The following is a 25,028-nucleotide window of genomic DNA, read 5'->3' on the forward strand; positions in this document are numbered from 1 at the left end:
GCGAGCGAAAGGGGGGAGAGGAAAAAAAAAAGACAGGGAAGGAGAGAGCGAGAGGGAGAGAGACTGAGAGAGAAGGAGGGGGGGGGAGAGGAGAGAGAGAGACTTGGCAAAGGAAATCTTATGGGTATACTGAAACAGCAGATCAGAATTGTGAAACCAGAGCCAGGGCTGAAATGTGATGCTTTTTGCTCTTTTGTGCTTGTTGTGGTTCTCATCTTCCCCTTTAGAAGGCTGTATACCATTCAACAGAATATTTTGATCACAGATTGAACAATGCAGCAATCAAGCCTGATAAGCCACCTGGAAGTTTTGCTTGAGACGATTTCTAGTGGGTTTACTGATCCCTGTGAGCATCATGACTGCCTTTAGCATTGTGGAGGAGGACTCGAGTTTCTTATGAGGGCCCCACTTGGAAAAGCAGGCTGTGCAGATTCAAGCCTCCGGTTCTGTTCATGCTGTTCAAAAGCCTTTCCTCACCCTTGCTGATTTGTTTTTATGATTTACATACATTCCTGTGGAGATTTACAGAATGGATTGTCTGTGCATTGTCACGACCAAGGTAGGACTGGAAACGTTGCTGTTATGTGTACATATTTCTCTGCTATTTTTCTGTTCCTGTAATTAAATAGATTTGAGCATGTACTGTGTCATGTTGCAAGATAAAGTGATAAATAAGCTTTGCTTCAATGAGCATTTTGTTCTCTTTTTCTGTGGATTATGCAGTTCGTCTCTATATCACTTCCTAAATGATATGTAATTTACTTATTTTTACTAGCAAAAGGAAAATTATTTCATATTTTATCTTAGCCTATGCTTGTGTCTATTAATATCTCTAGCTACTAGAGCACTTCCAGAATACGTGGTATAATGCACATATTTTCTCAGTTTATCAGTTTATTCTGTAAACTAAAGAATATGAAAAAAAAGGGGGCATTATATGGGTCCTGGGATTTTAAAGAGGCCAATCAGATGTAGTTTAGGTAGTCATGATGTTTCTGATTGGAGAGATGCAAGTTTCTTGTGGCTTATTGTGGCTTTTTGGGGGGAAAAACATAGCTTACTTTTGCATCTCTAGGCCTGAAAAAATAAGAATACTTTGGTCCCAATTCAGCACTCTTGTCCTGGTGTTAGATCTATCCTGGCTGTTTGGGAACGGTGCTTCTCAATAATTCTTTCCAAACGTGCATGTAAACATTTTTTTACTCACAACACCACCGGCAGGATTTAGGGTTAAGAACGCTTCCCGGCTTAAAGATCTAGGTTAGGGATAAACTGAACAATTCCTTGAGATGTCCTCAAACTTAGCAAACCAACTTAATGTTAGATGACAGGGAGATAATTGGGGAACTCCCTCCCTGTTGCTACAGGGCAGGCGGCTCACTGCGTGTTTCCAACTGCGTTTGCACATGGTGATAATATTTATAAGAAGCAGTTATTAGGGGAAGCTCAGGCATTGGGGTTCAGCACAGTTGCTTTCTGTTCTGGTTTATTGTTGATGACTTGCAGCATTTCCATGGGACTTGCAAAATGTCTGGGGTAGCCACAACACCTGATGGCTGCGTAAATGGTAAGGCAAACCAATGGTTAGCACTGCTGTTTTTTTTGTGTCAGGGCCATGCAAAATGAGGTCCCCCCTTCATGATACAGAGAAGGGCAGAAGGAGAACCCCCAGGCACCCATGGGCTGAGCAAAGGGTGGTGGGTGGCTGCCGCAAAAGAGCAGGGAGCGCAGTGGAGCTGCAGAAACAGATGTGAGCTGTCGTTCCCATCTTGCTGGTGGAGAAACCCATATGGGGAAAGAACAGGAGGTGAATGAGGCCACAGATTCTGTGGCCTCATTTACCTCCTGTTCTTTTCAGGTCCTTCTGCTCCCACAAACCATGCTGAATCTGAGACTACATCCTTAACCTGCCCTGGAGCAGCGCAGAGGTGCCTGCGGGTGCCCATTGATGCAATGTCAATGCAAAGCGCTTATAAGCGGTGGTGCAGCACCGCTGAACAAAGCTGCAGGATCATGCTAAACATCTGATTCACACTCCCAGATGTTGCTTTCCAATTGAAAATAAGCAGGAAGGTTGAATAACAAAGCTGCAGTCAGACTTACTTCTGGATGTCCGGTGGTGCAGTGGGGACCTGCAACTGCAGCCATCCTTGGCGGTGAGAGTTTGGCAAGGAGGTGTGTAGTAACCGGATGGGACAGCGGAGTAAGTCTACTTTTAAGATGGTACAACTGGGAGAAGAACATGGCCCGGTGCTTTTTTATATATATATCTGGAGACACTGCTTTATTTATTTTATGCAATGGTGATGGAAGTTTCCACTGTAACCTTTTCCCAGGGCCTTCTGGGCAATGACAAATGTAGGCTCACCATCACCTCACTGCTGTTGCTCTGAGCAGGGCTCTCAACGCCATCGACACGCAGTATTTTTCCTTCCAGCTTTTCTGTCTCTTGAATCCACCGCTAAATGGCTGAAATGATCGGAAAGTCAAGCGTATGAGCTTCAGATATTCAGCTCCAGATATTCAGTCTTTCCTGCCAACTTTGATGTTGCAATGAGATAGGATTGTCAATTGTAGGTGACCTGCTATTTGGATGCGTATGGGAAGACCATATCATCATATGTAATTGAGCTGAATAATGGCAAAAATCTAGTTTCAGAACACTTTCATCTTGCAAAGGCTTGAAGCCAGATGAACTACAGCTGATTTCCTCATCTTGTTTGGTACCATATTTAACCAGCTGCACCAGTGATGTTTTATTGTATTGATTGATCTACTCTTACATGCTTTATTATGCATTGGAGTAAATCTACTCCCTTTAAACTTAAAAAAATTTTATAGCATCTGTTTATGCCAATTGTCACCAATACAATAAAAGCAGACTTTTTTCAGAACATCTGAGATTTTCAAAAATTAATTTCAATAAGTATGAATTCTGCAGAGCAGCGTATGATCAGTTTTGCCCTAAGATGTGATAATTATCCTTATTTGAATATCCATTTGTCTGATTTGCTCAAATAATTGCCATTGTCATTCTTGGAAAAGTGGATCTTAATGTCAAGAGCGAGTAAATACATCAGTTTTATTCTTCAGATCTTATAAAAAGTCAAAAGGGAGGAAAAGATGAATGCTATTTAAACTACAAAATGTGAACATTTAAAAAAGTTGACATTTTTAACATGTAGTCATTAAATTTACTCTTGAATTTTCAGTATTTCCAGTCCGTAGAAAATGACATAGATGTGGTGGTGGAGTGAATATGCCCTTGTAGATTACGTACAATGGATCTGAAGACCCTGCTTTGGATCTGTATGGTGAAAGATGCCATCTAATAAAATTAATTTCCGATGTACCTTGCCAAATCTTAAATGCTACTGACATTATTTTTTCAGCCAAAATGTAAGCTATGTTTTAGAAAGATTTAAGGCATTAATTTGTACAAATTCTTCCTCTCCTTTTTTATTTCCTCGATGTTTCCATGCATTTCTGAACCCAGGACTTGGGAAACGCTGAATCAGTCAAGGAGGACTACTTATGGTCTCCTAGTTTATTTTGATCGATCATGTTTCCAGCATAGCTTCTTTCTTTTACTGTCACATAAAACATGTTATTTGTGGAATTATTTTATCATTAGGAAGAATTCAGTATAAATAAAAGCTTAGGTCAAGACTCCACCTCAGCGGGAGCACCAGGAGTTTTTGAAAAGGAAGAACATTCCCACTGTGCCTCCCAAGAGTCAGAGGCCACATGCTGTCCTCTCCCCTAGCTGTGGGCTCTTCTTCCATCCTTCTGCCTTTTACAGAATTATGAATACAACAGTAGCTGCTTCTGCTGAAAAAGAAAATAGATAGCTCTGTGTTGCCTGACAAGGCTCAATATAACAGGGGCTGCTTCACTGAAACCCTGAGTTCTTGGTGTCAGGTGGCTTAGAAAAGATGATCAGCTTTTCCTAGAAAAAAAACCCCAAAACCACCAGACCAACTCAAAAGCTTTCTGGCCCTTGTTGCTACAAAGGAGAGCTCAGCAGTGGAAACTCTAAAGTTTTAAAACCCACAAGACCAATGAAGGGAAATTAAAATCAGTTTTTCTTTTCCTTTTTCTTTTTTTTTAAATATATTTTAATCTCCCTCTTTTAAATGTGGTACCTCTGTCACAAGCAGGGCTAGCTAAAGACCTTCTCCTTGAATAAAGATTTTAAAACTTCCTGAGCAATCCAGTCTAATGTTTTATTATCCTTAACATTTGTTATGGCCCTAAGAACTGTCCATGTTGTTTGCCCCTGGCGTCACCTCTTCTTCTGTTTGGAAGCGATATTTTGAGATTTGCTTTAAATCCCGGGTTCTATCACCTGAAAGCTTCTGTGTTCTGAGAAGAGCTTGCAAAGAAATACACAAAGACTTGACACCAAATGAAATAATCCTCATTTATTCACCAAACCTAACCCACCTGCCGTTATTTGCAGGGCTCCCAAGTTCAGTGTCCTCCAGCTTGTAAACCAGAGAACTGGCCACCCTCAGACCCAGGGAGAATGCCCAGCTTGGTCTCTTAAGTTTTGTTAGCTACAAAAATAAATGTCCATCAAAATCAAAATATTGAAAATTCTGCAACAGTTGTTCCTTCTTAGAGATTCTTGTTGCCAGCTTCCACTTAACTCTGTAGTGGTTTAAGCCAGATCACTCACTACCCAGGTTCCATTGCCGCTGGCCAATGTAGGAAGAGACAGTTAAATGTAAATATGATTATTCATGTGAATGGGAAAAATGATCTTGTAGATGTAGCTTGTTTGTTTGTGTTTTGGTGGTGGGTTTTTTTTAGAGTTAATGAAAGACTCAGTTCATTCCATTAGTGAAGAAGTTTGGTGTTTTGGTTTTAGCTTTTTATTTATTTAAGTATGTGTTAGTCAAGTTTGGTAAATTAACAATATCTCACATTTCATGGCTGTCTGTCCAGCACCTTTTCTAAAGATTTAGTTCAAGTGTTTAAAAGAATGAAATAAAGATGGAAGGGAAAAAAAAAGCACCTGGTTTGTAATGGCGCTGGGAAGCAGGATGATGTGCTTGTTCATGCTGTTAGCCCATACCAAGGCTGAACGTGTACAATTCTGACTGGCAAGTTTGCCAGGAGCCAGTACCATCTGTCTATCCTATTTTCTTCTGCTCATCTGGCAGTATATTTGGTGCAGGGGACACCACTGTATGCACTTAAGGCAAAACTATGACAGATGCGTAAGCAGAAGTCTCAATATGTGCAGCGATCATGGAAAATGAGAAGCCACTGTGGTCAAGTGCGGGACCAACATCTGGCTTAGACCCCTGGGTGTGGTGTGACTCTTCTGTAGGTCTCTCCCACTCCACACACTATCATGCCACTTTGCAGCATGAAGTTAAGACTAACTAAAGCAGAGAAGAGCTGTAAAATTTGCACCTTGTTCTTTTGTCAGCATTAGCTCTCCTTTTCCCACAGTCCCAACATGGAAGACAAGGCAAAATTCAGAGCTCACCCTCCTCAGTAGCATCTCTGGGATTGTGAGTGAGGAGTAGCTGTGGCTTGGCTAGTTGACTTTGAAACTACCAGTCCACATTAAGCGTACCGTTATAAATCCCTCTCGATAGTGTGCCATCCTTGGGAAAGGTAGGGGCTGGCCTTGTGTCCCAGTAGGATACTGTGGATTCCTCAAGCGAGAGGGAGACCCTCATTCAGTATTTAGCCAACACAGCTGGCTCTCAGTGCCAACCCTGATTTCAAGGGTGGTTTTAGAATCTGGCTGAAGAATAGAAAAATGTGGAAGTGGCACCACTGGAGTGACCTTACTGTTCCAGCCTCTCTAATTTAGAGCAGCAGCAAAACCAGTCCCAAGATGCTCTCAGAAGGGCAGGGTGGTAAATCAGATCAGGTCATCGGCTGCAGGGGGTGACCAGGTCTGCACACTGTATGCCAGCTGTTGGTCTTACTTTGCAGAGGTGAATCCACTATGAAGTTAAGTTGGATTATTGATTACGGTGGCCTGATGCCAGTGCAAATAGGTCACACTTAAAATACTTATTTATGCTGAAATAATAGGCTTTACTGAAGAAAATGGGTCTTTATTGTCCCATCCCCCCTTATATTGTGTTAATCTGAAAAAAACCTCAATATAGAGTTTTAAGAAGTTATCTACTCAGAGAATGAGGTTCAATTTGTTTTGTGGGACACAAGATCAGCTGTATGTGTCTGGGGGGCTGTAAAGTCAGTCTCAAAATAAGGAAATTATAAAGCTAGGTATAAATATTGAGGTTGAACCCATGCCTCAGGTGTTGTAGACTATTATAGCCTTCCTAAAACCAGCAGAGCTGTAGAGAGCTATGCTACATGAGGACCCGATTTAAATTTAGCTGGATTTGAAACAAAAAAAAAAAATAACCACATTTCTATGTGCCCACACGTTGTTAATAGATCTGGGCAGCATTTGTTGTTTTTTCTTTGCAAGACTTCAGGCTTTGAATCATTACAGTTTGAAATCATAAACTGCATAGCTACATTTTTTGTGCTGAATTTCCTGGCTATAACAAACCTGAGACAAAGGAAACATAATGATTTTCCCTCCAGAGATTCACATTTAGCTAAAATCAAGATCTTTTTTTCTATAGTCATTATTAGGTGCTGATGAGCACTTCAAACTGTGGTGTTTTCCTGCCAGACCCTAAAAGTGTAATAGTGCTGAATCCATGCAATTTACATGTGATTTAGTAAACTCTCTTCTGAAGTGGTACTTGAGGACATCTTCGATGACTATGGGCTGGCCGCTAGCTAAACTGCACAGTCTTAGAAGAGTGGGAAGATCCTTTTCATTGATTCCCATTTCTCTTAGCTGGAGAACATACTTAGAGATGTTTGACAGATGGGGAGTGTATCTAAGTATTTATTTCAAATCTTTATTTACCAATGTTAAATTTTGGAACAATTATTGTAAGCCTCTAGCTTTTGGATTTCAAACATTATGAATGTAAACTGATGAGACACATGTTGTCTTTTCTGGAAAAAAAAAAACATTTGTGGGGGGGAGTCTCAAGAAAATTACACAGAACAAACCAATGCGCGCTGCATATGTAATGTCTTGTAATTATATCTTGTCAAAAGCTCAACTTTTTTCTCCTTTATTCTTTAGAAATATGGTAATTGTCCCTTTTCCCTTGTAGTTAATTATAAATTTCAGGAAGAATTAAGTCTGTTAAATCTCTTCTTCCCCCTCGTCCCCCTCCCTTGGTCTCTATGGCAGCAGCAGGAGCGGAAAAGAATTACTTTGATCTCCATTTCTGAGTGACGTTTCGTTTCTTCCAAGCATTGACCTTGTTTAGTGCAACTGAAATTTTCAATAGATTTCATTAGATTATAATTTGCTGATCTTAGGGAGATGTCTTTATGGAGGTTGGTTTTAACTGTGAAAGGAGAAGGGTGATTTGTTTCATAAATCTATGAACAGCTCTATAAACTGAGAAAATGTTCAATTAACTGCTCAGGCAGATATGGTTGGGGCTTAATACTAGTGCGCAGCAGTGGAGAGCTGCAGATGTAAGGAAAGGTGGAAGATACTCAGCCAGAAAAAGAAAACCAGAGAGCCTGATCCTGGCTCACTTAATGATAGTGCTGCTGAATGATGGCAGAGCTATACATCCTTAGCAGGACCCTTCTCCAATATTCAAGGGGCCTGGTTGGAGGTGTGAGGATAATTTCCTAGTGCCAAGGTGACCTGCATTTTTATACATTTCACATAACCAGAGCCGACCTGACGGATTATTTGCAAGGTCCCATAGGCCCCTAAAAGTGCAAATGATGTGTCTCCTGGCATGCAGCCTCAACATAAACATGTATTTCTTTGGTGGGTTAGTCTGTTTGCTACTACCACACAAATTTTCTTCTGTCCCCCTTCACCTGATGCAAGACTTCTGCAAAATGAGAGGATGTGTGCAGTCGAGAAGAAGGGGATGGTCATTTATGAATGAATCATTAGGTCACAGGTATGGCCAGTACATGATTATATTTTACCCAGCCTGAGACCTCTAGTTGAGATATATAATTTTCATTTCTCCAGAGAATTGTCTGCCTCAGAGAAGATAAATTGCAAGGAAGTGTAGGAGTAGCTAAGTATGTTCTTCATACTTACATACATACATACGTAAATATGGACTTCAGCCAACTCTTTTGCTACTGGAAACCTCATGCAAGGACTTGTATATAATTTGCAAGCCGCCCTCTTGGCCGTTCTAAAGGATACAAATGGAATCCCACCTGTAACTGCTTTTGACACTGATCACCAATATCTTCTCTGAGAAAGAATATTAAGGCAGATCTGAAAGAGTGCTCCAATTCAGTGAGCCCTGAACCTTTAGCAGATAAAATATTCCTAAACAGCCTCTCTGGATTTTGTGCCATCTTCCTGCAGAGCTAAAATCTGCCTCCAAGTGTGTCTGCAGCCACAGTCACTTCAGACAATATTTGGCCATCCAAATTTGGTATTGAATATATATATATACATATATAATCTCTCCCTGCCTATGAGAAAATGGCAATAAGCTATACGTACTCACACTTAAAGTCCTCCAAACACCCTTAGCAGTCACTATGGTTGACCACACAACACAAAAGAGGAGTCCTTCCTTGCAGTCTTACCCAGAGCGTGCTGATGTGCAGCTGTGTCTCTGCCACCTGAATCCTCTCTTGTGCAATGCCACAAAGCTCTCACCTTCTCATTCAATATTCAAGGTGCAGTATTTCCCACTGCAATATTGCAGTGGACATTGATGCTACTGCTCTGCATAATATTAACGTATCTGCAGGATACCTTATACTGATGCTTCTAACCAGGGCTAATAGCAGTCAGTTATTTCAATACCTGACTGAGAAAAGCAGGCAGGAAAGAAGCTGGCTTAAAGGTTGCATGCTGGGAAGGTAGATGTTGTGCAAAGACTCTGAAGGGCTGGCAGCCTTGGTTTTGACTTCTGAAGTTGGTGCTTCTCTGTTTCCTGGTTACCTATGAGGTCCGCATTTCTTGATGCTTGATAAACCTATTGGTTTGGAGATTACACGTAACAGTGCCTCCAGAGAACGAATTGAACTCTCTCTAACTGACTAGGAGGTTAGCAACTCTGTGACTTTGGTCATCGCTTCATTGCTTCCTGACTGTATTATTGTTATGCAATTTCTGAAGGACTAAAAGCATCAACCCAGAAAAGAAGCTGTGACTGGTGCTGAATTCAGCGCTGAGGATGGCATTATTTTTTTTTTTTTTTGTCCCAAGGTCTCCTTATACCAAAATTACACAAGCTGAAGATCTTATTGCATATTTTGAAGGCTTTGATTGCATGAAGCTGTGATAAAGCCTACGCCTGGATAGCTGTGTCTATCACTACATTGGAGCTGCCTCAAGGGTGAAGCTTAGTGCAGGAGGCTGGGCATCCTCAAGGAAAGGGAGTAAAACAAGGCTGTGGAAATCACTCATTCATAAGCTAAGGAAAAACAGCCTCTCTGTTTCCATTTCAGATGGACAATGCTTATTGGAACATATTCTTGCAAAGAGTAAGGCAAGACATGTTCTTTTTGCATATAAACATTAGTAAACATGAAAAGTAAACTACAGGTAATTCTGTCCTCCCTTGAAGGCTGTCTGAAGAAAGATGATTTCAAATGATAGATTTCCATCACTTTTCAGTGTAGTGGTGGAGCAGGGTCTACAGTCCTTAAGCTCACCAAACTTCTAAGCTGGGGAAAATGTTAGCAGTAATAATCAAATGGAATTAATTCCTTTTACAGTCCAATGCTTACTAGTATTGTCAGTGCTTGCAGAATACTTTATGTAGTGTTGACCTTTTAGGTGATTTTTTTTTTTTAGTTGATGTCTCTAGGTGCAACTTGTTGGAGTTTTTGGCTGATTTTTTTTTTTTCAAAAAAAAGAATCTTTTATAAAGAAAAGCATTACCAGCAGTTGATATACAACCTTATTTCTTAGAACTGTTTCAGCTAGGTGAAGGTGTAAGTTATGACAGGTATGAAAAATGTTGCATTTTATACAACAGTGCAAAAAGTAGCGATCATTCAAATAAGAAATCAACTGTAATTAAAAAGAAAAATAAATCCGACCCCAAATCCCCAAAAACCTGTAGGACAAAAGTGTTCAGTCCTTGCCCTTGAACTACATGTACTTCTCAGACAGTATCGGTGCAATGTCGTATTATCAGCGCAGTAATTCAACTATCCAGCTGTGAAGGTCCAAGCTGCCAGTCACCCTACAGCCCAGATGCATGATCAGCCCAGCCCTTGTGCTGAGAAATTGGGATCTCTGGAGAACTGCTGCCTACAAGCAATTTAATTATGGAGTAATTAAATAAAAATTACCTCCATCTTTCCAGCCTTGGAATATGCAGCGTGTCTCACATGATCCTGGGCCTTGGGGCAGTTTTGGTGTGAATCTCAAAGTCAAGAATACTTGCAGAGGGTTAGCCCCTCCTGCTATGAGATCTGGAGCTTTTACGTTGGAGATATATCATTTTTAAGAAAGTGAGGAGTCTTCTTGAGGAGCCTCCTGACAAACGTGTTATACATGGTTACCTGAGTTTGTAAGATCAGGCTTTTCAGTCAGGAAAATGTTTCCTATTCAAAGCAAATTGGTCATTTTCTTGCCTTTATCTTGCCTGGGATTAAAGACTGAAGACATACAATTGTTAAAGAAAGGAAAAAATAATTACCACTGCAGTCTTTTGATCAAAATCAATTTATAGTTTTTGGTTTGTTTTTTTTTTTTTTTTTTTATTCTGATAGGATTACATAGTTTGCTGTTGCATTCATCCCTTCCTTACAGGAGGTAACACACAACCACAGGATATCGCTGCCATGATAGCAGTGACTTTTTCAAATCCTTTTAAGCAAGACTTTCTAAACTTTCATCTAAAGGTACAATGCTTCTTGCTTGCTAGCTGTTTTTCTGAATATTCCTTAAAGCTGTCTAAGTGAAAATATAAAAGATAACCAGTTTTTTAAGGTCTGGGGAATATAAAGCTGAAACGGATATACACAGTTTTTCCTTTTTTTTTTTTTTTTTTTAACTTACAAAAGTATTTAGTATTGCAATGCTTTACAAATATTTACATTTTGGAGATAAAGAACAAAGCACTAATAGCACTTTGTTAGTTAATATTCCTAAATCAGACTCAAAATTGAAAATTGTGTGAAGCCTTGATCACTAGTGTTTGCAGAGGTTGCTCTCCTTTGCTCTCAGCATGGGGAAAAGAAAGGTGTAATGCAGTTGGTTCTGATATATCTGGCTTAAATGAAAATAAAAGGTAGGAAGCTTTTTTTTTTTTTTTTTCCCTCCACATTATTTCCAGCTTTGGGAACAGGCATGATTACAAGAGCCCTCCAATTCAAGGAGCTAAATAATCGTTTGACTCTTACATGAAATGCTGAGAGTAACGGTGGCAGACACCAGAATTTATTCTGAACTCTTCTTCAGGGACTCTGACCCAATCTGCTGTGCAATTCACTCTGATGGGCTCCAAACCTTTGCTAAAATGTAATTGAATCACCACAAATTCGAGGGCAATTGCAGGAAGATCAGCCCGAAGGCCTGATGATTGCATCTTGCACTGCCACGTGGAACAAAGTTTCAGGGAACTGCAGGAGCCTTGGGTACTTGCTCCACATCTGGCCAATCCTGGAGAGCAAGCAGAGTGTTCAGCTCAGCAAAGAAACATACCCTACAAATTTGGGAAAGACTTCTGGAAAATAGCCCTGGGGTGATCCAGGCTGCAGCTATCACTGGTTCAAAGAGGACATAATGGAAAAATGCAGCCTGTCGTGAAATGGGGGGGGGGGTGGTGGTGGTGGTGGAGGAAGCCAATCTCTACCTCCTGCCTAAAGCTCTGCTATTCTCTGAATACTCCAGGATGGGGGAAAGCCAGATGGCATGTGCTTGGGGTTCAGAGCAGATGAAGGATATGTTCACCCACATAACTAAGAACTTCAAAGCAAAATTAATGGGTAACTGTTGAGGCCTTCTGGTCCTGAGAAGTGCAGATATTTTTTTTTCATATGTGGCAGTGGAAAATGACTTTGTGAGGTGTAATGAACACTAGCAAACTCCTAGGTGCTCCATCTGGAATGGAGCCTGCTGTGCGTAGCGACTGCAGCGCGTACTGTGTTGTGTATAATGCAATTTTCACTTATTTGCAGCAAAGCCATGGCAGATGCCCATCCCACAAATGCTCAGTCGAAACACCTGCCTGGATACCCATTCAGCACTCTACTGTAAGTTTGAGCCTTTTAATACAAAGATTTTAGAGACTGAATGGTAGGTCTCTGTGTTTGGAGCAGCCCTGTTGGTAGAATTTCCATACTCGGTGCACTTGGGAAAGAACAGGAATGAGTCCTAAGGTCAGACCAAACTCCTTGGGAATCAGGAGCTGTTGAAATGTTGGGTAGTGGCTTAGCAGGGCTTCTGCAGAAGTTCAGGCTCTTCAGGAATGTATTTCATTCCACATGGGGCAATGGGGATAAGTGGCAAGCATGGTCTGGTTCTTGGTGGTGTCCAGCTCAGAGAAGTCTGGAGCTGCTGTCGATGGCTGTAACTCTGGGCTCCCGCTGAGTGCGATGACTGGAGCCTGCTAGTTTTGCCTGGTCGTGGACACAGTTTATGGAAATTCATTCATAAGCTGCTGCAGGGTCTGCCAGAAACAGCTGATGCTTAAAGCACCAGGCTGTTCCCAGACCCAGGTGGTGACACAGTGAGGAGGAGAGGCATCTTTCTTTTTCACATTCTCAGGAAGAAAGAAAGATTGATGATTCCATATCTGGGAAAATTTGCCCGGTGTAGGTAACGGCAACGTTTGGGATGATGGGCAGCGAGTGAACTTTAATCTGCTGTGTTTATAGGAAATGACCTTTGTAAATGCTTTCTTCCTCTTGCCAATTAGATGACTTCAGTGAGATTTGCTTTTAACTATCAAAGACATAGTAATATTTGAAGAGAAAAAAGAAACTGCGGTCAAGTTGACAATGCATTGATTTATAACTTGTCTGAACATACATTGTGGATAGAGCCAAATCCTTGGATGCTGGAAGTTAAGAGGGCTGAAAAATAGAGCTGTGATGATTTATCTCAGCTGAGGAGCTGGCAGGATTGAGTTGACATTTTATGTGGCTCTGGACCACAGCATGATGTTGGTCCACAGCTATCAACTTGTCACCTTTTATGAGTATATGAATGAGAAACAAATTCAAGTTTTCACTCTCCCTTGGTCTCCTGTTAATCTTGCAAGTGATTGTAAACACTGTGGTTTTGGTTGTCCTTATAATATGCTAAAATTAATTATATCATTGTTGGTCTGTATTAAAATAGACTCATTTACAAGTATTGATTGAACAGTTGAGCTAAACAGTTTTTTGCCGGGTGAGGATCTAATCCAGTAACTAACTCTTCTTAATTATTAGTTTCCGTTCTCAGAGCCTTTGGATTGACATTGCGATGTAGTCTTGGTTTTTGTTTATATTAAAAGGTGTTGCAGCATGAGCACAAACACGGTAGTGTGGTACTTTGAGAAATGGAAGTGTGCTGGGCATTTGTAGTGAGTCACAAAGAGTTGCACTCAATGATTTCCACTAACACCAAGACCTGAATTTTCAGATAGTGGCTTTAATGTTTTAGGATATCTGTTTCTTAAACCAACAAAAATAAAAGCATTTGGCGTGAGCATTATTTGTCTCTTGTTATGCCAGGTTATGCATGCATAGGTAATATCTATAGACCTGCTATCTTGCAAACTTCTGTCTTGTCTCAAAAAATGGTAAACTGAGGATGGAGCTTTGTTGTCTTTGTTAGGACTAGAATTGGTCTAAAGTCAGAATAACTGCAAGAAGTGTAATTTTTAAACTGTTAGAGTGGAAACTGGTTCTGGGACTAATACTAGTTAATATCTTAACCAACAGCGTAGTGGGACTGCCTGCACCCTCAGCAAATTTTCGGATGCCACCAAGCTGAGTGGTGTGGTTGATACACTAAAGGGAAAGGGAGTTATCTAGAGGGGACCTTAAGAGGCTGGAGGAGTGAGCTTGTGTGAACCTCATGAAGTTCAACAAGGCCAAGTGCAAGGTTTGGCACCTGGGTCAAGAGAATCACCACTATCAGTACAGACTGTGGGATGAATGGATTAAGAGCATCCCTGAGGAGAAAGGCTTGGAGATACTGGTGGATAAAAAATTGGACATGAGATGGCAATATGCACATGCAGACCAGAGAGGCAACTGTATCCTGTGATGCATCTAAAGAAGCCTGGCCAGCAGGCTGAGAAAGGTGATTGTGCCCCTCTACTCTGCTCTGGTGAGACCCCACCTGGAGTACTGCATTCAGCTCTGGAGTTCTCAGTGCAGGAAGGACATGGACCTGTTGGAGTGGATCCAGAGGAGCGACACAAAAATGATCAGAGGGGTGGAGCACCTCTCCTGTGAAGACAGGCTGAGAGAGTTGGGGTTATCCACCCTGGAGAAGAGAAGGCTCCAGGGAGATCTTACTGCAGCCTTTCAATATTTAAAGGGAGCTTATGAGAAAGATGGAGAGAGACTTTTTAATAGGACCAGCTACAATAGGACAAGGGGTAATGGTTTTAAACTGAAAGATGGTAGGTTTACGTTGGACAGAAGGAAGAAATTTTTTTATGATGAGGGTGGTGAAACACTGGCACAGGTTGCCCAGAGAAGCTGTAGATGTCCCATCACTGGAAATGTTCAAGGTCAGGTTAGATGAGGCTTTGAACCACCTGATCTAGTGGAAAGTGTCCCTGCCCATGGCAGAGCAGATGTTTAAAGGTCTTTTCCAACCCGACCCATTTGATGATTCCATGGAGAAAAAAAACCCAACTTACCATTAGAATACAGTTCAGCTGTACACTTAGCTGCTATGTTTTTTGATTGTAGAGTATAATATGTGGTCCTTGAGGTAATTGCCTGCTTGGAGCTTGCTTCCATCTATATTTTGCTTGATTATAAAAGTTGAACATAGTGAAGGAGCTCAGCACTACCAAACAAATAAGTTGTAATTCCCAAGTACCTCCTGCTTCTTTTTATCAAACCATTTTCTATGCAGCCAAACAGATTTTTCTGCCTACTCTATCTATCAGATATTTATAAGCATTTTTTACCCTACTTCAGTAGATTTCTTTTCTTGGGAGACTAATGCAGACAGTTGGGGGAAATTAAAACAGACGGAAATGAACATCTAGGTAGTCAATGTTTTTCTCCATCTGATTTCAGAAGTATCTTTTAACTGCCTTGCTTTTATCTGAGAAGAATATCTGTGAAATGTCAGCATTTTGATAGCTGATTAATGAGATGAAAATTTCCAGTGATGCATCAAAGCATATTGCCTGCTATGAAAAGCTTGAAAGATTAAAAAAAAAAAGAGCAGGGATGTGGCCAGTTGTGACAACTCTATTAGGTGATCATAGCGGGCATTCAGATGCCTCTAAACAGTGACATAGGAAACACTGTCAAATACTAAAGGAAAAACAATCTGGGAGAAAGGATATCCTCTTTCATCAGTTTTGCTGGCTCTCACTCGGGATGGCATGAGTCTGGGCTAGGTTTTACTCTCCCTTCCCAGCAGTTTTTAGAAAAAGCACGGTGTCCTCTCTTGGGTGTGCCTTTCCCATCTAATGCAAGAACCAGGAGCGCTGGCAGCATGGCTGTTATGTAACAGTCTGACTTTTGCAGTCCCTAATTTACCATCCTTTTTGAATTTGCTGATGATTCTTGCAATTAAGATTCTCAATTCTGTTTGGCAACTCACCATCTGCAAAAGAGGACATAAGTGAATACTGCCTTCACAATGTCCTTAATTAGATTCATTTGAAGTCTGAGAGTTTTAATCAAGGGAATTACCTAAGGGTGGCTTTGTCTGCACTTGCACTTTTAGTCATGTCTTCCGAAGGATTTGTAGTGTTTGCTTATAAAATACTCCAAAAGGAGTTCACTGTACTGCTTTTTAGCATACTAAACCTTCCTGTCGCTGGGGTGGCTCACTAGCTAGATCCCCATTATGCAAAGATAATGAAGTATCAGAGGCTGCACCTGCGTTGCAAAAACATTTGGGGCTGTCTTTTCTTCCGGCACCGTTGACAGCTTTTCTTGAGCTTGGCATTCAGCACAAACATTCACCTTATCTCACCCTGCAGCATTAATGGGATCCCTCTGCTTTTCCCTGCTGCAATCTCAGCGGAGCTCCTAGGCCCGCTGTCCTGGGCCCCTTCCACTGAAAGATCCCCTTTTGGGGAGTCATCTGCAGCTGAGAAGCAGCAAGAGAGAGTAGTAAAGGGCATGGGCACAAAAGGCAAAAGGATGTGGTGCGTGCCCTGAGCAGAGCCTCATTCAGCCTCAGCTGTCCCCGCGATGTGAAGAAGGGGACAGTGACTTCAAGGGTAGGAGAACCTAAGCAAGGGTCCTCACAGGGGAGATCCAGCAGCTGTGCATGCTGCAATAGCTCACAGGCTACACCTTTACATAGGTGCCACGTTCTGTGGAAATTTAGTGCAAGTTTTGGCTGCCAGCCTGCTTTGCAGCTGACCCTTCAGTCTTTCTGCCCCTCGATTTACCTACATCCATAACACAAAAAGAGCAAAAGTCACTCCTCTTTGAACCTACATACACGTGCAGGATATTATCGCTCTGTTTATGTGGGATACATCAGTGCATAGATGATAAAGTTACTCTGGCTTTCTCTTTTCCCAGTTCATTTGGAACACTGGAAGGACAGGAATGCACTAATGCCCTGCACAATATCTGAATTTAGTTTGATCTGGGAGCGAACCCATAAACATTCCTGGTTCAAACTAATCAAGGTTTTGGTATTCAGACTCACTTTGCAGCTGTTTTAAAGAAATCCATACTTTTGGAAAATGACTGCATGTTAGTTCTGGTGGTTGTTCTTTATGCAAGAATGTTCTGACATGATTTTGTGCAGTGGAGACAGGCAGAAACACATTGAAACATGCATATTCTGCTTTGTGTTTAAAGGCTATGAGCCTGGAAGAATTGTTTCTGAAATAAATCTTGCTCTCTTTAAACACAAACCAAATAAATGGCTCTGTTTGGCTAGACTCCGCTCTCTCCCAGGACTTTGCTTTGTGCCTGGTAACGATGTCCCTTCCTCTCCTGTGTGGATGTGCTCTATAAAATAAAAAAATAGCTCTGCACTCCAGAAAGTGCCTTTTGCAGGGGCTCTTTCTCTCTTTTTCTAAGCTTTAAGTCTTTTTCTGTTAAAACCTGGTTGGCTAATAAATTCCACAGACAATCCGGGTGGTGGGGAATGTTTTTTTGTGGCTAACGTGAAATATTTGAAAACTGAGCTATTAATACAATGCTCTGTTCTTCTATCTTTCACCTTGGTGCTGATGGTAATGGAAAATTTTTAATGCTAAACCTCAGCTTTATTTTTAAAGGAGGTATTAAAGTAACGCCTTGCATGTTTCTGCTGGGTTGCTATATTCCTGCAGGTCTTCATTCCAAAGCCTCCCGTACCCCTCCTTGCCCAGCACTCAAGACAGTTGACTCTCCACATCTTTAGCTTTTAAAAAGGCTGCCTGCACCCTGTGCTGCTGAGCCTGCCACCGACTGCCAGCTACGGAGCTGCTTTTTAGAACAGCCACGTAAATCCCCCTTCCCTTCGGACAGCTCTCTGATGCTTCCTTCTCACTTACACCACCCCTCCCCAGCCTTCCCTGGGGAAAGACATGCTGTTCCTATTGCTGTTGGCTGTAGCTCAAGGTGCCGGAGAGCTGCAACATCTCTCCTGTAATCTGATTTAAGGATTCAGTGGGGAAAGTTCCAGCTAGACTAAGGTAGTGTTGGATTAGCAGCAAACCACAGCACATCCCAGCAGGGCAGCAAACGCTTCATGCTTGGATAGACAGAGGCAGAGGCTAGCAGAGTGTGTGTTAACAGCAGGGCTCAGGAGCAAATTTTGAGAGAAATAGGGCAAAAGAAGCCAGTTACTCCACTGTTTCATCAAAGAGTAGGGAAGAAAGGGGGGAGAAGATTTTTTAAAATGCTAATAGACCCTTGACAATGATATATATATCTATATATAGTTATATACTTATTTTATGACATATGCGGTCCTTCCTCCTGTTTCAGTTCATGTGATCCCACTGAAACAAGGGAGGGGTTTCACAATTGCAAAACCAGCTCAAAAAACCTTAAGGTAAGGTGACAATTCAAGTAAAAAATTAGTATGATAAACATTAAGTTGTACAAACCCATCACCTGCAGATTGACCCACGTAGCTGCTTGACATCATCAGGAAATGTTTGGCATGAGTTATTTACAGTGAGTAATCTTATTAAGCAGACATTATGTATAGGATATTTGCTGTCTTTATTGCTTTATTTGTTTTATGGAAATCACCAGGATGATTCTAAAGCAGTCCCAGTCACAGAAGTGTAGCAGTGCATAACTTAAAATATTTCTAACTTGGTTATAGAAATTTTCTTTAAGTTGAAGCTTGGTATTAATCTTTATGACACCAATTACTTCAAGGTAAACTTTTATAGAAAAACAAATCTAGATTCAACTACTTAAAATCATTGCAGCTCATGAGTTTTATGAGTGAAAATTTTAAACAAAACTTAATACTCTTCTGGACACTATTTTAAAATTCCATTTTGAGTGCTGATTTAGCAGGCAACATTTTGACAGTGTCCCTGAAGTTTAAAAACAGTGTGCACATCCAAATTCTACAGTATTCATTAATTTTTTTATTGTTCCCAGAGGAAAAGCACTGTTGGAGTACAGTCTTTCTGATAACATCTACATAGCTTGAGAGTTATGTCTTGGGGATGTTGCTACCCAAAAGCCACACTTTCCTGACATGGGAAATTCCATGCTAAGGTCAAATACCAGCAATTAGAACATTCTGACTTTATGGTGACATACACAAGAACAAAGTTAGCTCCATTCTGTATTTACACCCTGCAATAACCAGCTAATACGATTCTTATGACTGCTTAGAAGTATTTCTAGTCCCCAGTAAGGTAGGCTAAGCTGTTTCCATTATTTTTCTCTTAGATGTGGTGCAGCATAAAATGAGGCAGTGACTTAATTTTTTTAAGAAATTGAACACATTCATCGTATAAATTAAAAAAGTATATGTGCACGTAACCAACAGGTGAAGTGGGACTCAAGTGGGAGAGTAGGACTGTGACTCACGGTTCGGTAACTCATGCCACGATGATATCTAGAAACTGCACGTGAGTAAGGAGACTTGTGCCTGACACTAAAAATCTATAGAAGAAACTGTGGCTGAAGCAGTTGTGGAAGACAAAAGATAGGAACTACGCCTTGTTTGGCAGTGTTGATAGAAATGCTGAAAGGGAAATTAATCTGTCCAGGTTTATGTCATTGGAGTGCTATAAACACTTTCGAGGTGTGGTTTGTCTTTAGACTGATCTTTACAGTATGATTGGGTTATTGAAGGGTGCATTTCTCTTGATTAATAGTAAAGGAGGCCTCGACAACCGCCTCTGATACATGTGTGTGAATCCGAGATGTATCCCGCACCAGGGGATTCTCTCAGCGTCGCACAGGTCTGTGGAAAAGTGCTGACCTACGTCAGAGAGCAGCTACGAGAATTTCCTTCTAGGCTCCCCAAACCAAGCAGTTTATCATCGCCATCCTTGTGCAGATAGGCAGAGCGGCCACTGACCTCCAGGCAAAATGCAAATGAATACGGGATTGGATCTGGGGACAGCCCAAGCCATAGAGGTACTACAAGCATCTCACATAACTGTGTATTATACCAACCACCCTTTTCCTTAATACTTTGAAAAAAATCTATTTAACCATAAAGGACCATATGTTTTAGTGACATTTCCATTTGTACTTCTAGATTGCAAATCCTGTTATTCCTTCAGCACATAGATACTGTATGATGTCATTTACACTTACAAGGCTATAGAAACCTAAAGGTCTCTCTTTATCACGTAAATGTCTGTGAACAGCCATCTTAGTGAATGTGTTCTCCAAAGATTTATTCCTGAAAAGTTCCGAACGTCTCCTATGAAGTTCCTGGGGGACCTCCCTTGACCCTGTTGGTATCACTCATATGCCGCTATAAATGAGCAGGGAATCCTGCCCTGGGACTGGGGCAACCTATATGTCAGGGAGACATTGCACAGGCATTTCTGAAGAAATTAATATAAAAAGCTTATTCCAAGGCTGATAGAAATTACTAAATTACTTTTTCCTGTGGAACACTCATTTCTTTGCTGTTTTTTTTTTTTGTTGTTTGTTTGTTTGTTGTTTTTTTTTACACTTGGGAACAGTCATGCAAATTAGGATTTGTTTGCTTTGTTTTGGGTGCTCTAAGGAAGCAAGAAATATAAATGGGAAAGTGCCTGTAAACGGTATAATTAATAAAATGTTTTATGTCCCAGGAAGACTATGAATTACAGGTATGAATATCCTATGTTTTCAGGGGCTTTGAAACTAGAGCTTCAACTGTCCATGCAAGCAGAGCTAGGTTGTGTCATCCCATCCTGGGGTCTGAACCTTGCCAAAACCCAAGGATGCAAGCTCAGCTCTGTTGACGACTCTTGCACCATGTCTGAACGAAGCTTGTATGTACATCTCTACAGGCCGGTGTCCCCGAGGGAAGTTTTCTGGGTGGGCATCTGCCTTTTCTGCATCAAGTATCACCATCTTATATGAAGTCACAGGTATAAATATTTGTTTGAGGTGTTTAACATTAATCATGGATTCAGATGCATCCTGTCAGCCATTCTGACAGTACCTATTTATCTAACCCATGGTAGGCCCATCTCTTCTCTCTTACATTGGGTACTTTGCTGTATTTCCTTAGTGTCTGAGTGTCTTGGGGTATTGATTTGTTGTCACAAGACCCTTGTGAAGGAGTTGGGAAAAGCTGTTATCCCCATTTTACAAATAAGGGGGAGAAGCAGAGAGGTGGAGAACATGACCACGTTATGTAGAGATAGAACAAGCATGACAGTTCTGGGGTGGGTGCTGCACCTCAAGGTAATTAACCCATGATAAAGCTAATAGTCCAAGCATGATACCACATCTTTGTATTTTACTGTGCCGTGCAACTGGTCAGCTCTTGAAACACCCCTGAGGCTTTGTAACAAAGCAGTGGGGAACAGAACAGGGCGTTATTCTTTTGTGGAAAGGGAGGGCCTGTTTTTACAAATACCATCATAGGTAATGGAGTAACTTCAGGAGAGGGCTTTGATGTGTTGTTTTGGCAGCGTGCGCCATCCCTTTGCTTGGTGATTTACCCTCGGTTTGTGAGCTGTGCTTTAGCTGTAGAGCGATGGGACGAGCTGAGTGTGTAGGAGCCATCAGATCCGCAATCTGCTCTGCTGTCACTGCCTCTGCTGGGAGCTGGCTTGCAGGGGCAGCTACATTTAGAGGCTACACATTCCATATTCCTCTGAATTGTTTATAATGTATGGTGGAAGCATTTAAAGTAGGATGCTGTATAATTAAAGAAAAAGCAAAACCACTTCTGAGCTGAAGCTTTTCCTCCCACAAATACATACTATATATATGTATTTTTATACAAATGCTTCAGTACCTCCTTCTTCATGCCTCTGGCACCAGCTCCTGACTTTACCCCAGCTGTACTGATCTCTGCTGTGTAAATAACACCCCGGCCCCGTCTCCAGCTAATCCAAACATGGTGGTGTTCAGCTCCTGTCCTTTTTTGCTGTGCCACCTGCCTCTCAGCCTGAATGCTGTGGTGCTCCCTTTGCTGTCACCAGGCTGGGATTTCCTGAGCAAAGGCTGGGTCTTGAGTTATTTTGGGGGTGTAAGGAGGGCTAAGGAAGGGCTCTTCCTTATTTTGGTGTTCTCTTCATTCACAGAATAACTCTCACATTTTCTTCTTCCCTGCTGTGTCCTTACTTCTGAGGTACTTAGGGAGGGATATTTCTATTTGGATAAACAGTTATTATCTTAAAAGTGTTTATCATTGTGGAATAGGTAATAATTTAAAAAAAAAAAAAAGTAATGAGTGACGAGCAGTGATTTCTAACATTGGATAGCCACCTAGAAATATTTAAATGCCATGACAGCAGCAGAATGGCAATACTGGACTGAAGGACGGGGGATAAACCTTGGGAGATTGAACCCAGTCATTTGTTGTTACAAGAAACACTGTCATGTTGAACCTCACTTAAGAATGTGGAAATGATTCACCGTCACACACCTTTAACCTCCCCCGTGATCCTGTGTTGCTCTCTGCTATGGCATAAATATGACAAGATAAAGCAAGAAGAACAAAGAGCTACTGCTTGAAGACTAGTCTCAGTAAAGAAGCCAGGGGACTGCCTCACCTGGGAACGTGCAGCCTGCCAGGGTTGGCCCCCCTACTGTAAACCAGAATTGCACGTCCCAGACGCGGCGACGCCTTTGGTTCAGAGCTCGGTCTAGCCCTGCCTGCTGGCAAGCCAGTTGATGTCAGAGTTGACATTAGCAGACTGAGTCTCTTTAGATGGTTTGCAAAACTTTAGACCCACCGTAGCAGATAGAACAAAAGTCCCAAAGGACCCCTGTAGCTCTGCAGCCGATAGAAGGCCACGTTTGATGCTTAGGATAAAGTGTGGCAAGACATTGAGTGATATCTCCCTTGCTGCTATCTTTCCTGCTTCCAGCCATCAGGAGTTTAGAGGTTTCTTAAGTTTGAGGATATGGATAGGCAGTTACTTTTGATAGGCTGGGACTCATTAAAATAAGAATTAGGTAAACGGAAGAAAGTTCTGCTGATATGGTAAAGTAAATCTTTATTTGTGCTAGTGTAACAGGTCAGGGTTTGGTTGCTCATGTTCTCTTTTGTTAGTACAAGTGATTAAGCTTTGAAAGTTTGAATTCTGTCCTGGACTATTTATTTTTTTTTTAATAAAGAACTGGTTTGATAATAAAATCTTGGCATCTACTTTATTGATTCTTAAGTATATTAAAGAAGCTTTTACCTATCAGGTATATGTCTATCCATTTTCTAGTGTAGTATGCAGGTTAAGGCTTGTTCTACTAGAATATAATCTGATTAACTATGCATTTTCTCCCCTTTGAATATGTTCATGAAGAGTGCTTTTAGAGATTTAGGGGGTTAATTAATGATTTTTCTGGCCATCTGTAATGAAATTCAATTTGCCACTAACTTTCTGCAAAATCAGTTCCATGGAAACTCAGCATCCTCCACAATAAAAAAATGTTACTGAGCAGATCTTTCAATTTTTGTCATTTATTTTCTGTTGCTTTTTGAATAGTATTTGTTACATTGTGGCTTGTTACATTATTTGTTAAAAGTTGTGGAGCTCTTCTTTTGAAGTTATTCACAGTATTTCTTCTCCAATTAACAGTAGATCCTTGTAGAAGACTGTCTATTGTTTCAGTGGAGTCAATAAAAAATTGATTTTGAAATGAAAGCAGAAGGATCTCCTCAGTTTATCACCTCTGAAAATGAAAAAAATAATAATGAATTAGGTTTGTGAACTCATAGTATTCACAGTAGTAGTCTAGCATATTGCATGTTTATTGGGTTCTTAGATGTGCTTAACTGCTGGTAAGTAGTAAACTCCCAGAAAGGGGAGCTTATTAAATGGTCTATTTACTAAACCAAGCTCAACATCTTTATTCATTCACATCTGATTATGTTACCACCCCTAAATGGTATTTTGGACATGGAGGTTGGATACTATTTTTTAGTTTTACTTTGTTTAGTATTGATAATCTACAGAATCACTACAGCTCTGTGGGAGAGTGAGCTGTTTTGTGTTCTGGTTCATAGGTAATTAACGGAATTGTCAGCTAATTTCTGAGTCCTTATTACTGGTGAATTTACATAAAATGCACAGCATCATGGCTGATCTGAGACAGAATGGGATTAGGATAAAGGATCTAGGAATTATTCCAAAGGAACTTCTGAGTTCTGGCTTGCTGTCAACCCACCCTAAGAAAAATCACCCTGTCTGTCCCTCGGTTTATGCCAAGCTAGATACAGAAATATTGCTGCTTTGCTAAATTTCTTTGAGATCTATTAATGTGTACAGTACTGCACAAGAGTGTGATATGATTTCAGATTGCACATTTAATTTTCCAGGGTCAGCATTAGAACCCTTTTACCTTGCAACTGAGGATGAAAGGAAAACTTATTGAAAACCACACTTGATTGTATTACAGAGCACCTGACATTTTTAACTTTTTTTAAAATTATTATTATTATGGGCAAGACAGGAGGTGGGAAAAAGAATTTTTTATTTTGAGGCTGCATTTTTAGGGTGTAAAAGCAAAACATTGGCATAATGACATATATTGTAAACTAATTTTAGAAAAGAGAATGTTTCAGGAACCTATGCATCACAGATGCAGGTTGAAGCTATGAATATTCAAGGTGGTTTAAACTTTTTTTTTTAAACAATGTGGCTCAAAAGCATAGAAAAGTAAATGTTAGGGCTTTTTTTAAAACAGATGTTCTATAGCCTTTTACTCAGTCTTTTATTCAGTTGTTTACTACTGCAATCTTTATATCTTTGTTCTTAACTTATTTTTTCTGTTTATTCATCGCTGGCTAAACACACTGTCACAGCTGCAGAAGCCTTGAATTTATCTTGTTTTCTGAAAAGGATCCAGAAGACCCCAACTGTCACAGAATTGAAAAGGCTGGCTAATAACAAATAGCCACTTGTTCTTGCCGCTATCCTCGAAGCAGGATGAGATACCATGAAACACCCTCTAACTGCCAGTCTAGCAGGCAAGGATGCATCACAGGGCTATGAAGCCCTGGCTCCATATAAGCAATTTAGTGGCTGAAATGTGGCTTAGACAAAATTTAAGTTTCCAAGTCCAAATAGGCAATTTGTAAATCCCATGCCCCTTCCCATCCATCCCCTTCTCCCTGCTTATTGTCCCCTGGATTTCAGACACCAGACTTTTCAGAAGTATGTTTCCCATCCTTCATGCTGAAGTTTCTTTCATTTCTCTGTGTACAACTGGCC

At 40.9% G+C, this 25,028-nt stretch overlaps 1 protein-coding gene across 9 annotated transcripts in view; it reads left to right on the plus strand.

Annotated features, from left to right (window-relative positions):
• The window catches only part of DLG2 (discs large MAGUK scaffold protein 2), a 1,042,746-nt gene that overhangs the window by 152,715 nt on the left and 865,003 nt on the right, over positions 1 to 25,028 (plus strand). For 2 of the 9 annotated variants that reach the window (XM_040583250.1, XM_040583252.1), the window contains exons 1-2: positions 53 to 559; positions 12,202 to 12,276. The exons of the other annotated variants lie outside the window; for them this stretch is intronic. In XM_040583250.1, coding sequence (XP_040439184.1) covers positions 530 to 559; positions 12,202 to 12,276 — 105 coding nt within the window. In that variant the 5' untranslated portion in view covers positions 53 to 529. Of the gene's footprint in view, positions 1 to 52; positions 560 to 12,201; positions 12,277 to 25,028 lie in introns of those variants that run through there. 9 annotated transcript variants of the gene reach the window in all.

This window comes from Falco naumanni, chromosome 2 (genome assembly GCF_017639655.2).
Source record: "Falco naumanni isolate bFalNau1 chromosome 2, bFalNau1.pat, whole genome shotgun sequence".
Taxonomy (NCBI): domain Eukaryota; kingdom Metazoa; phylum Chordata; class Aves; order Falconiformes; family Falconidae; genus Falco; species Falco naumanni.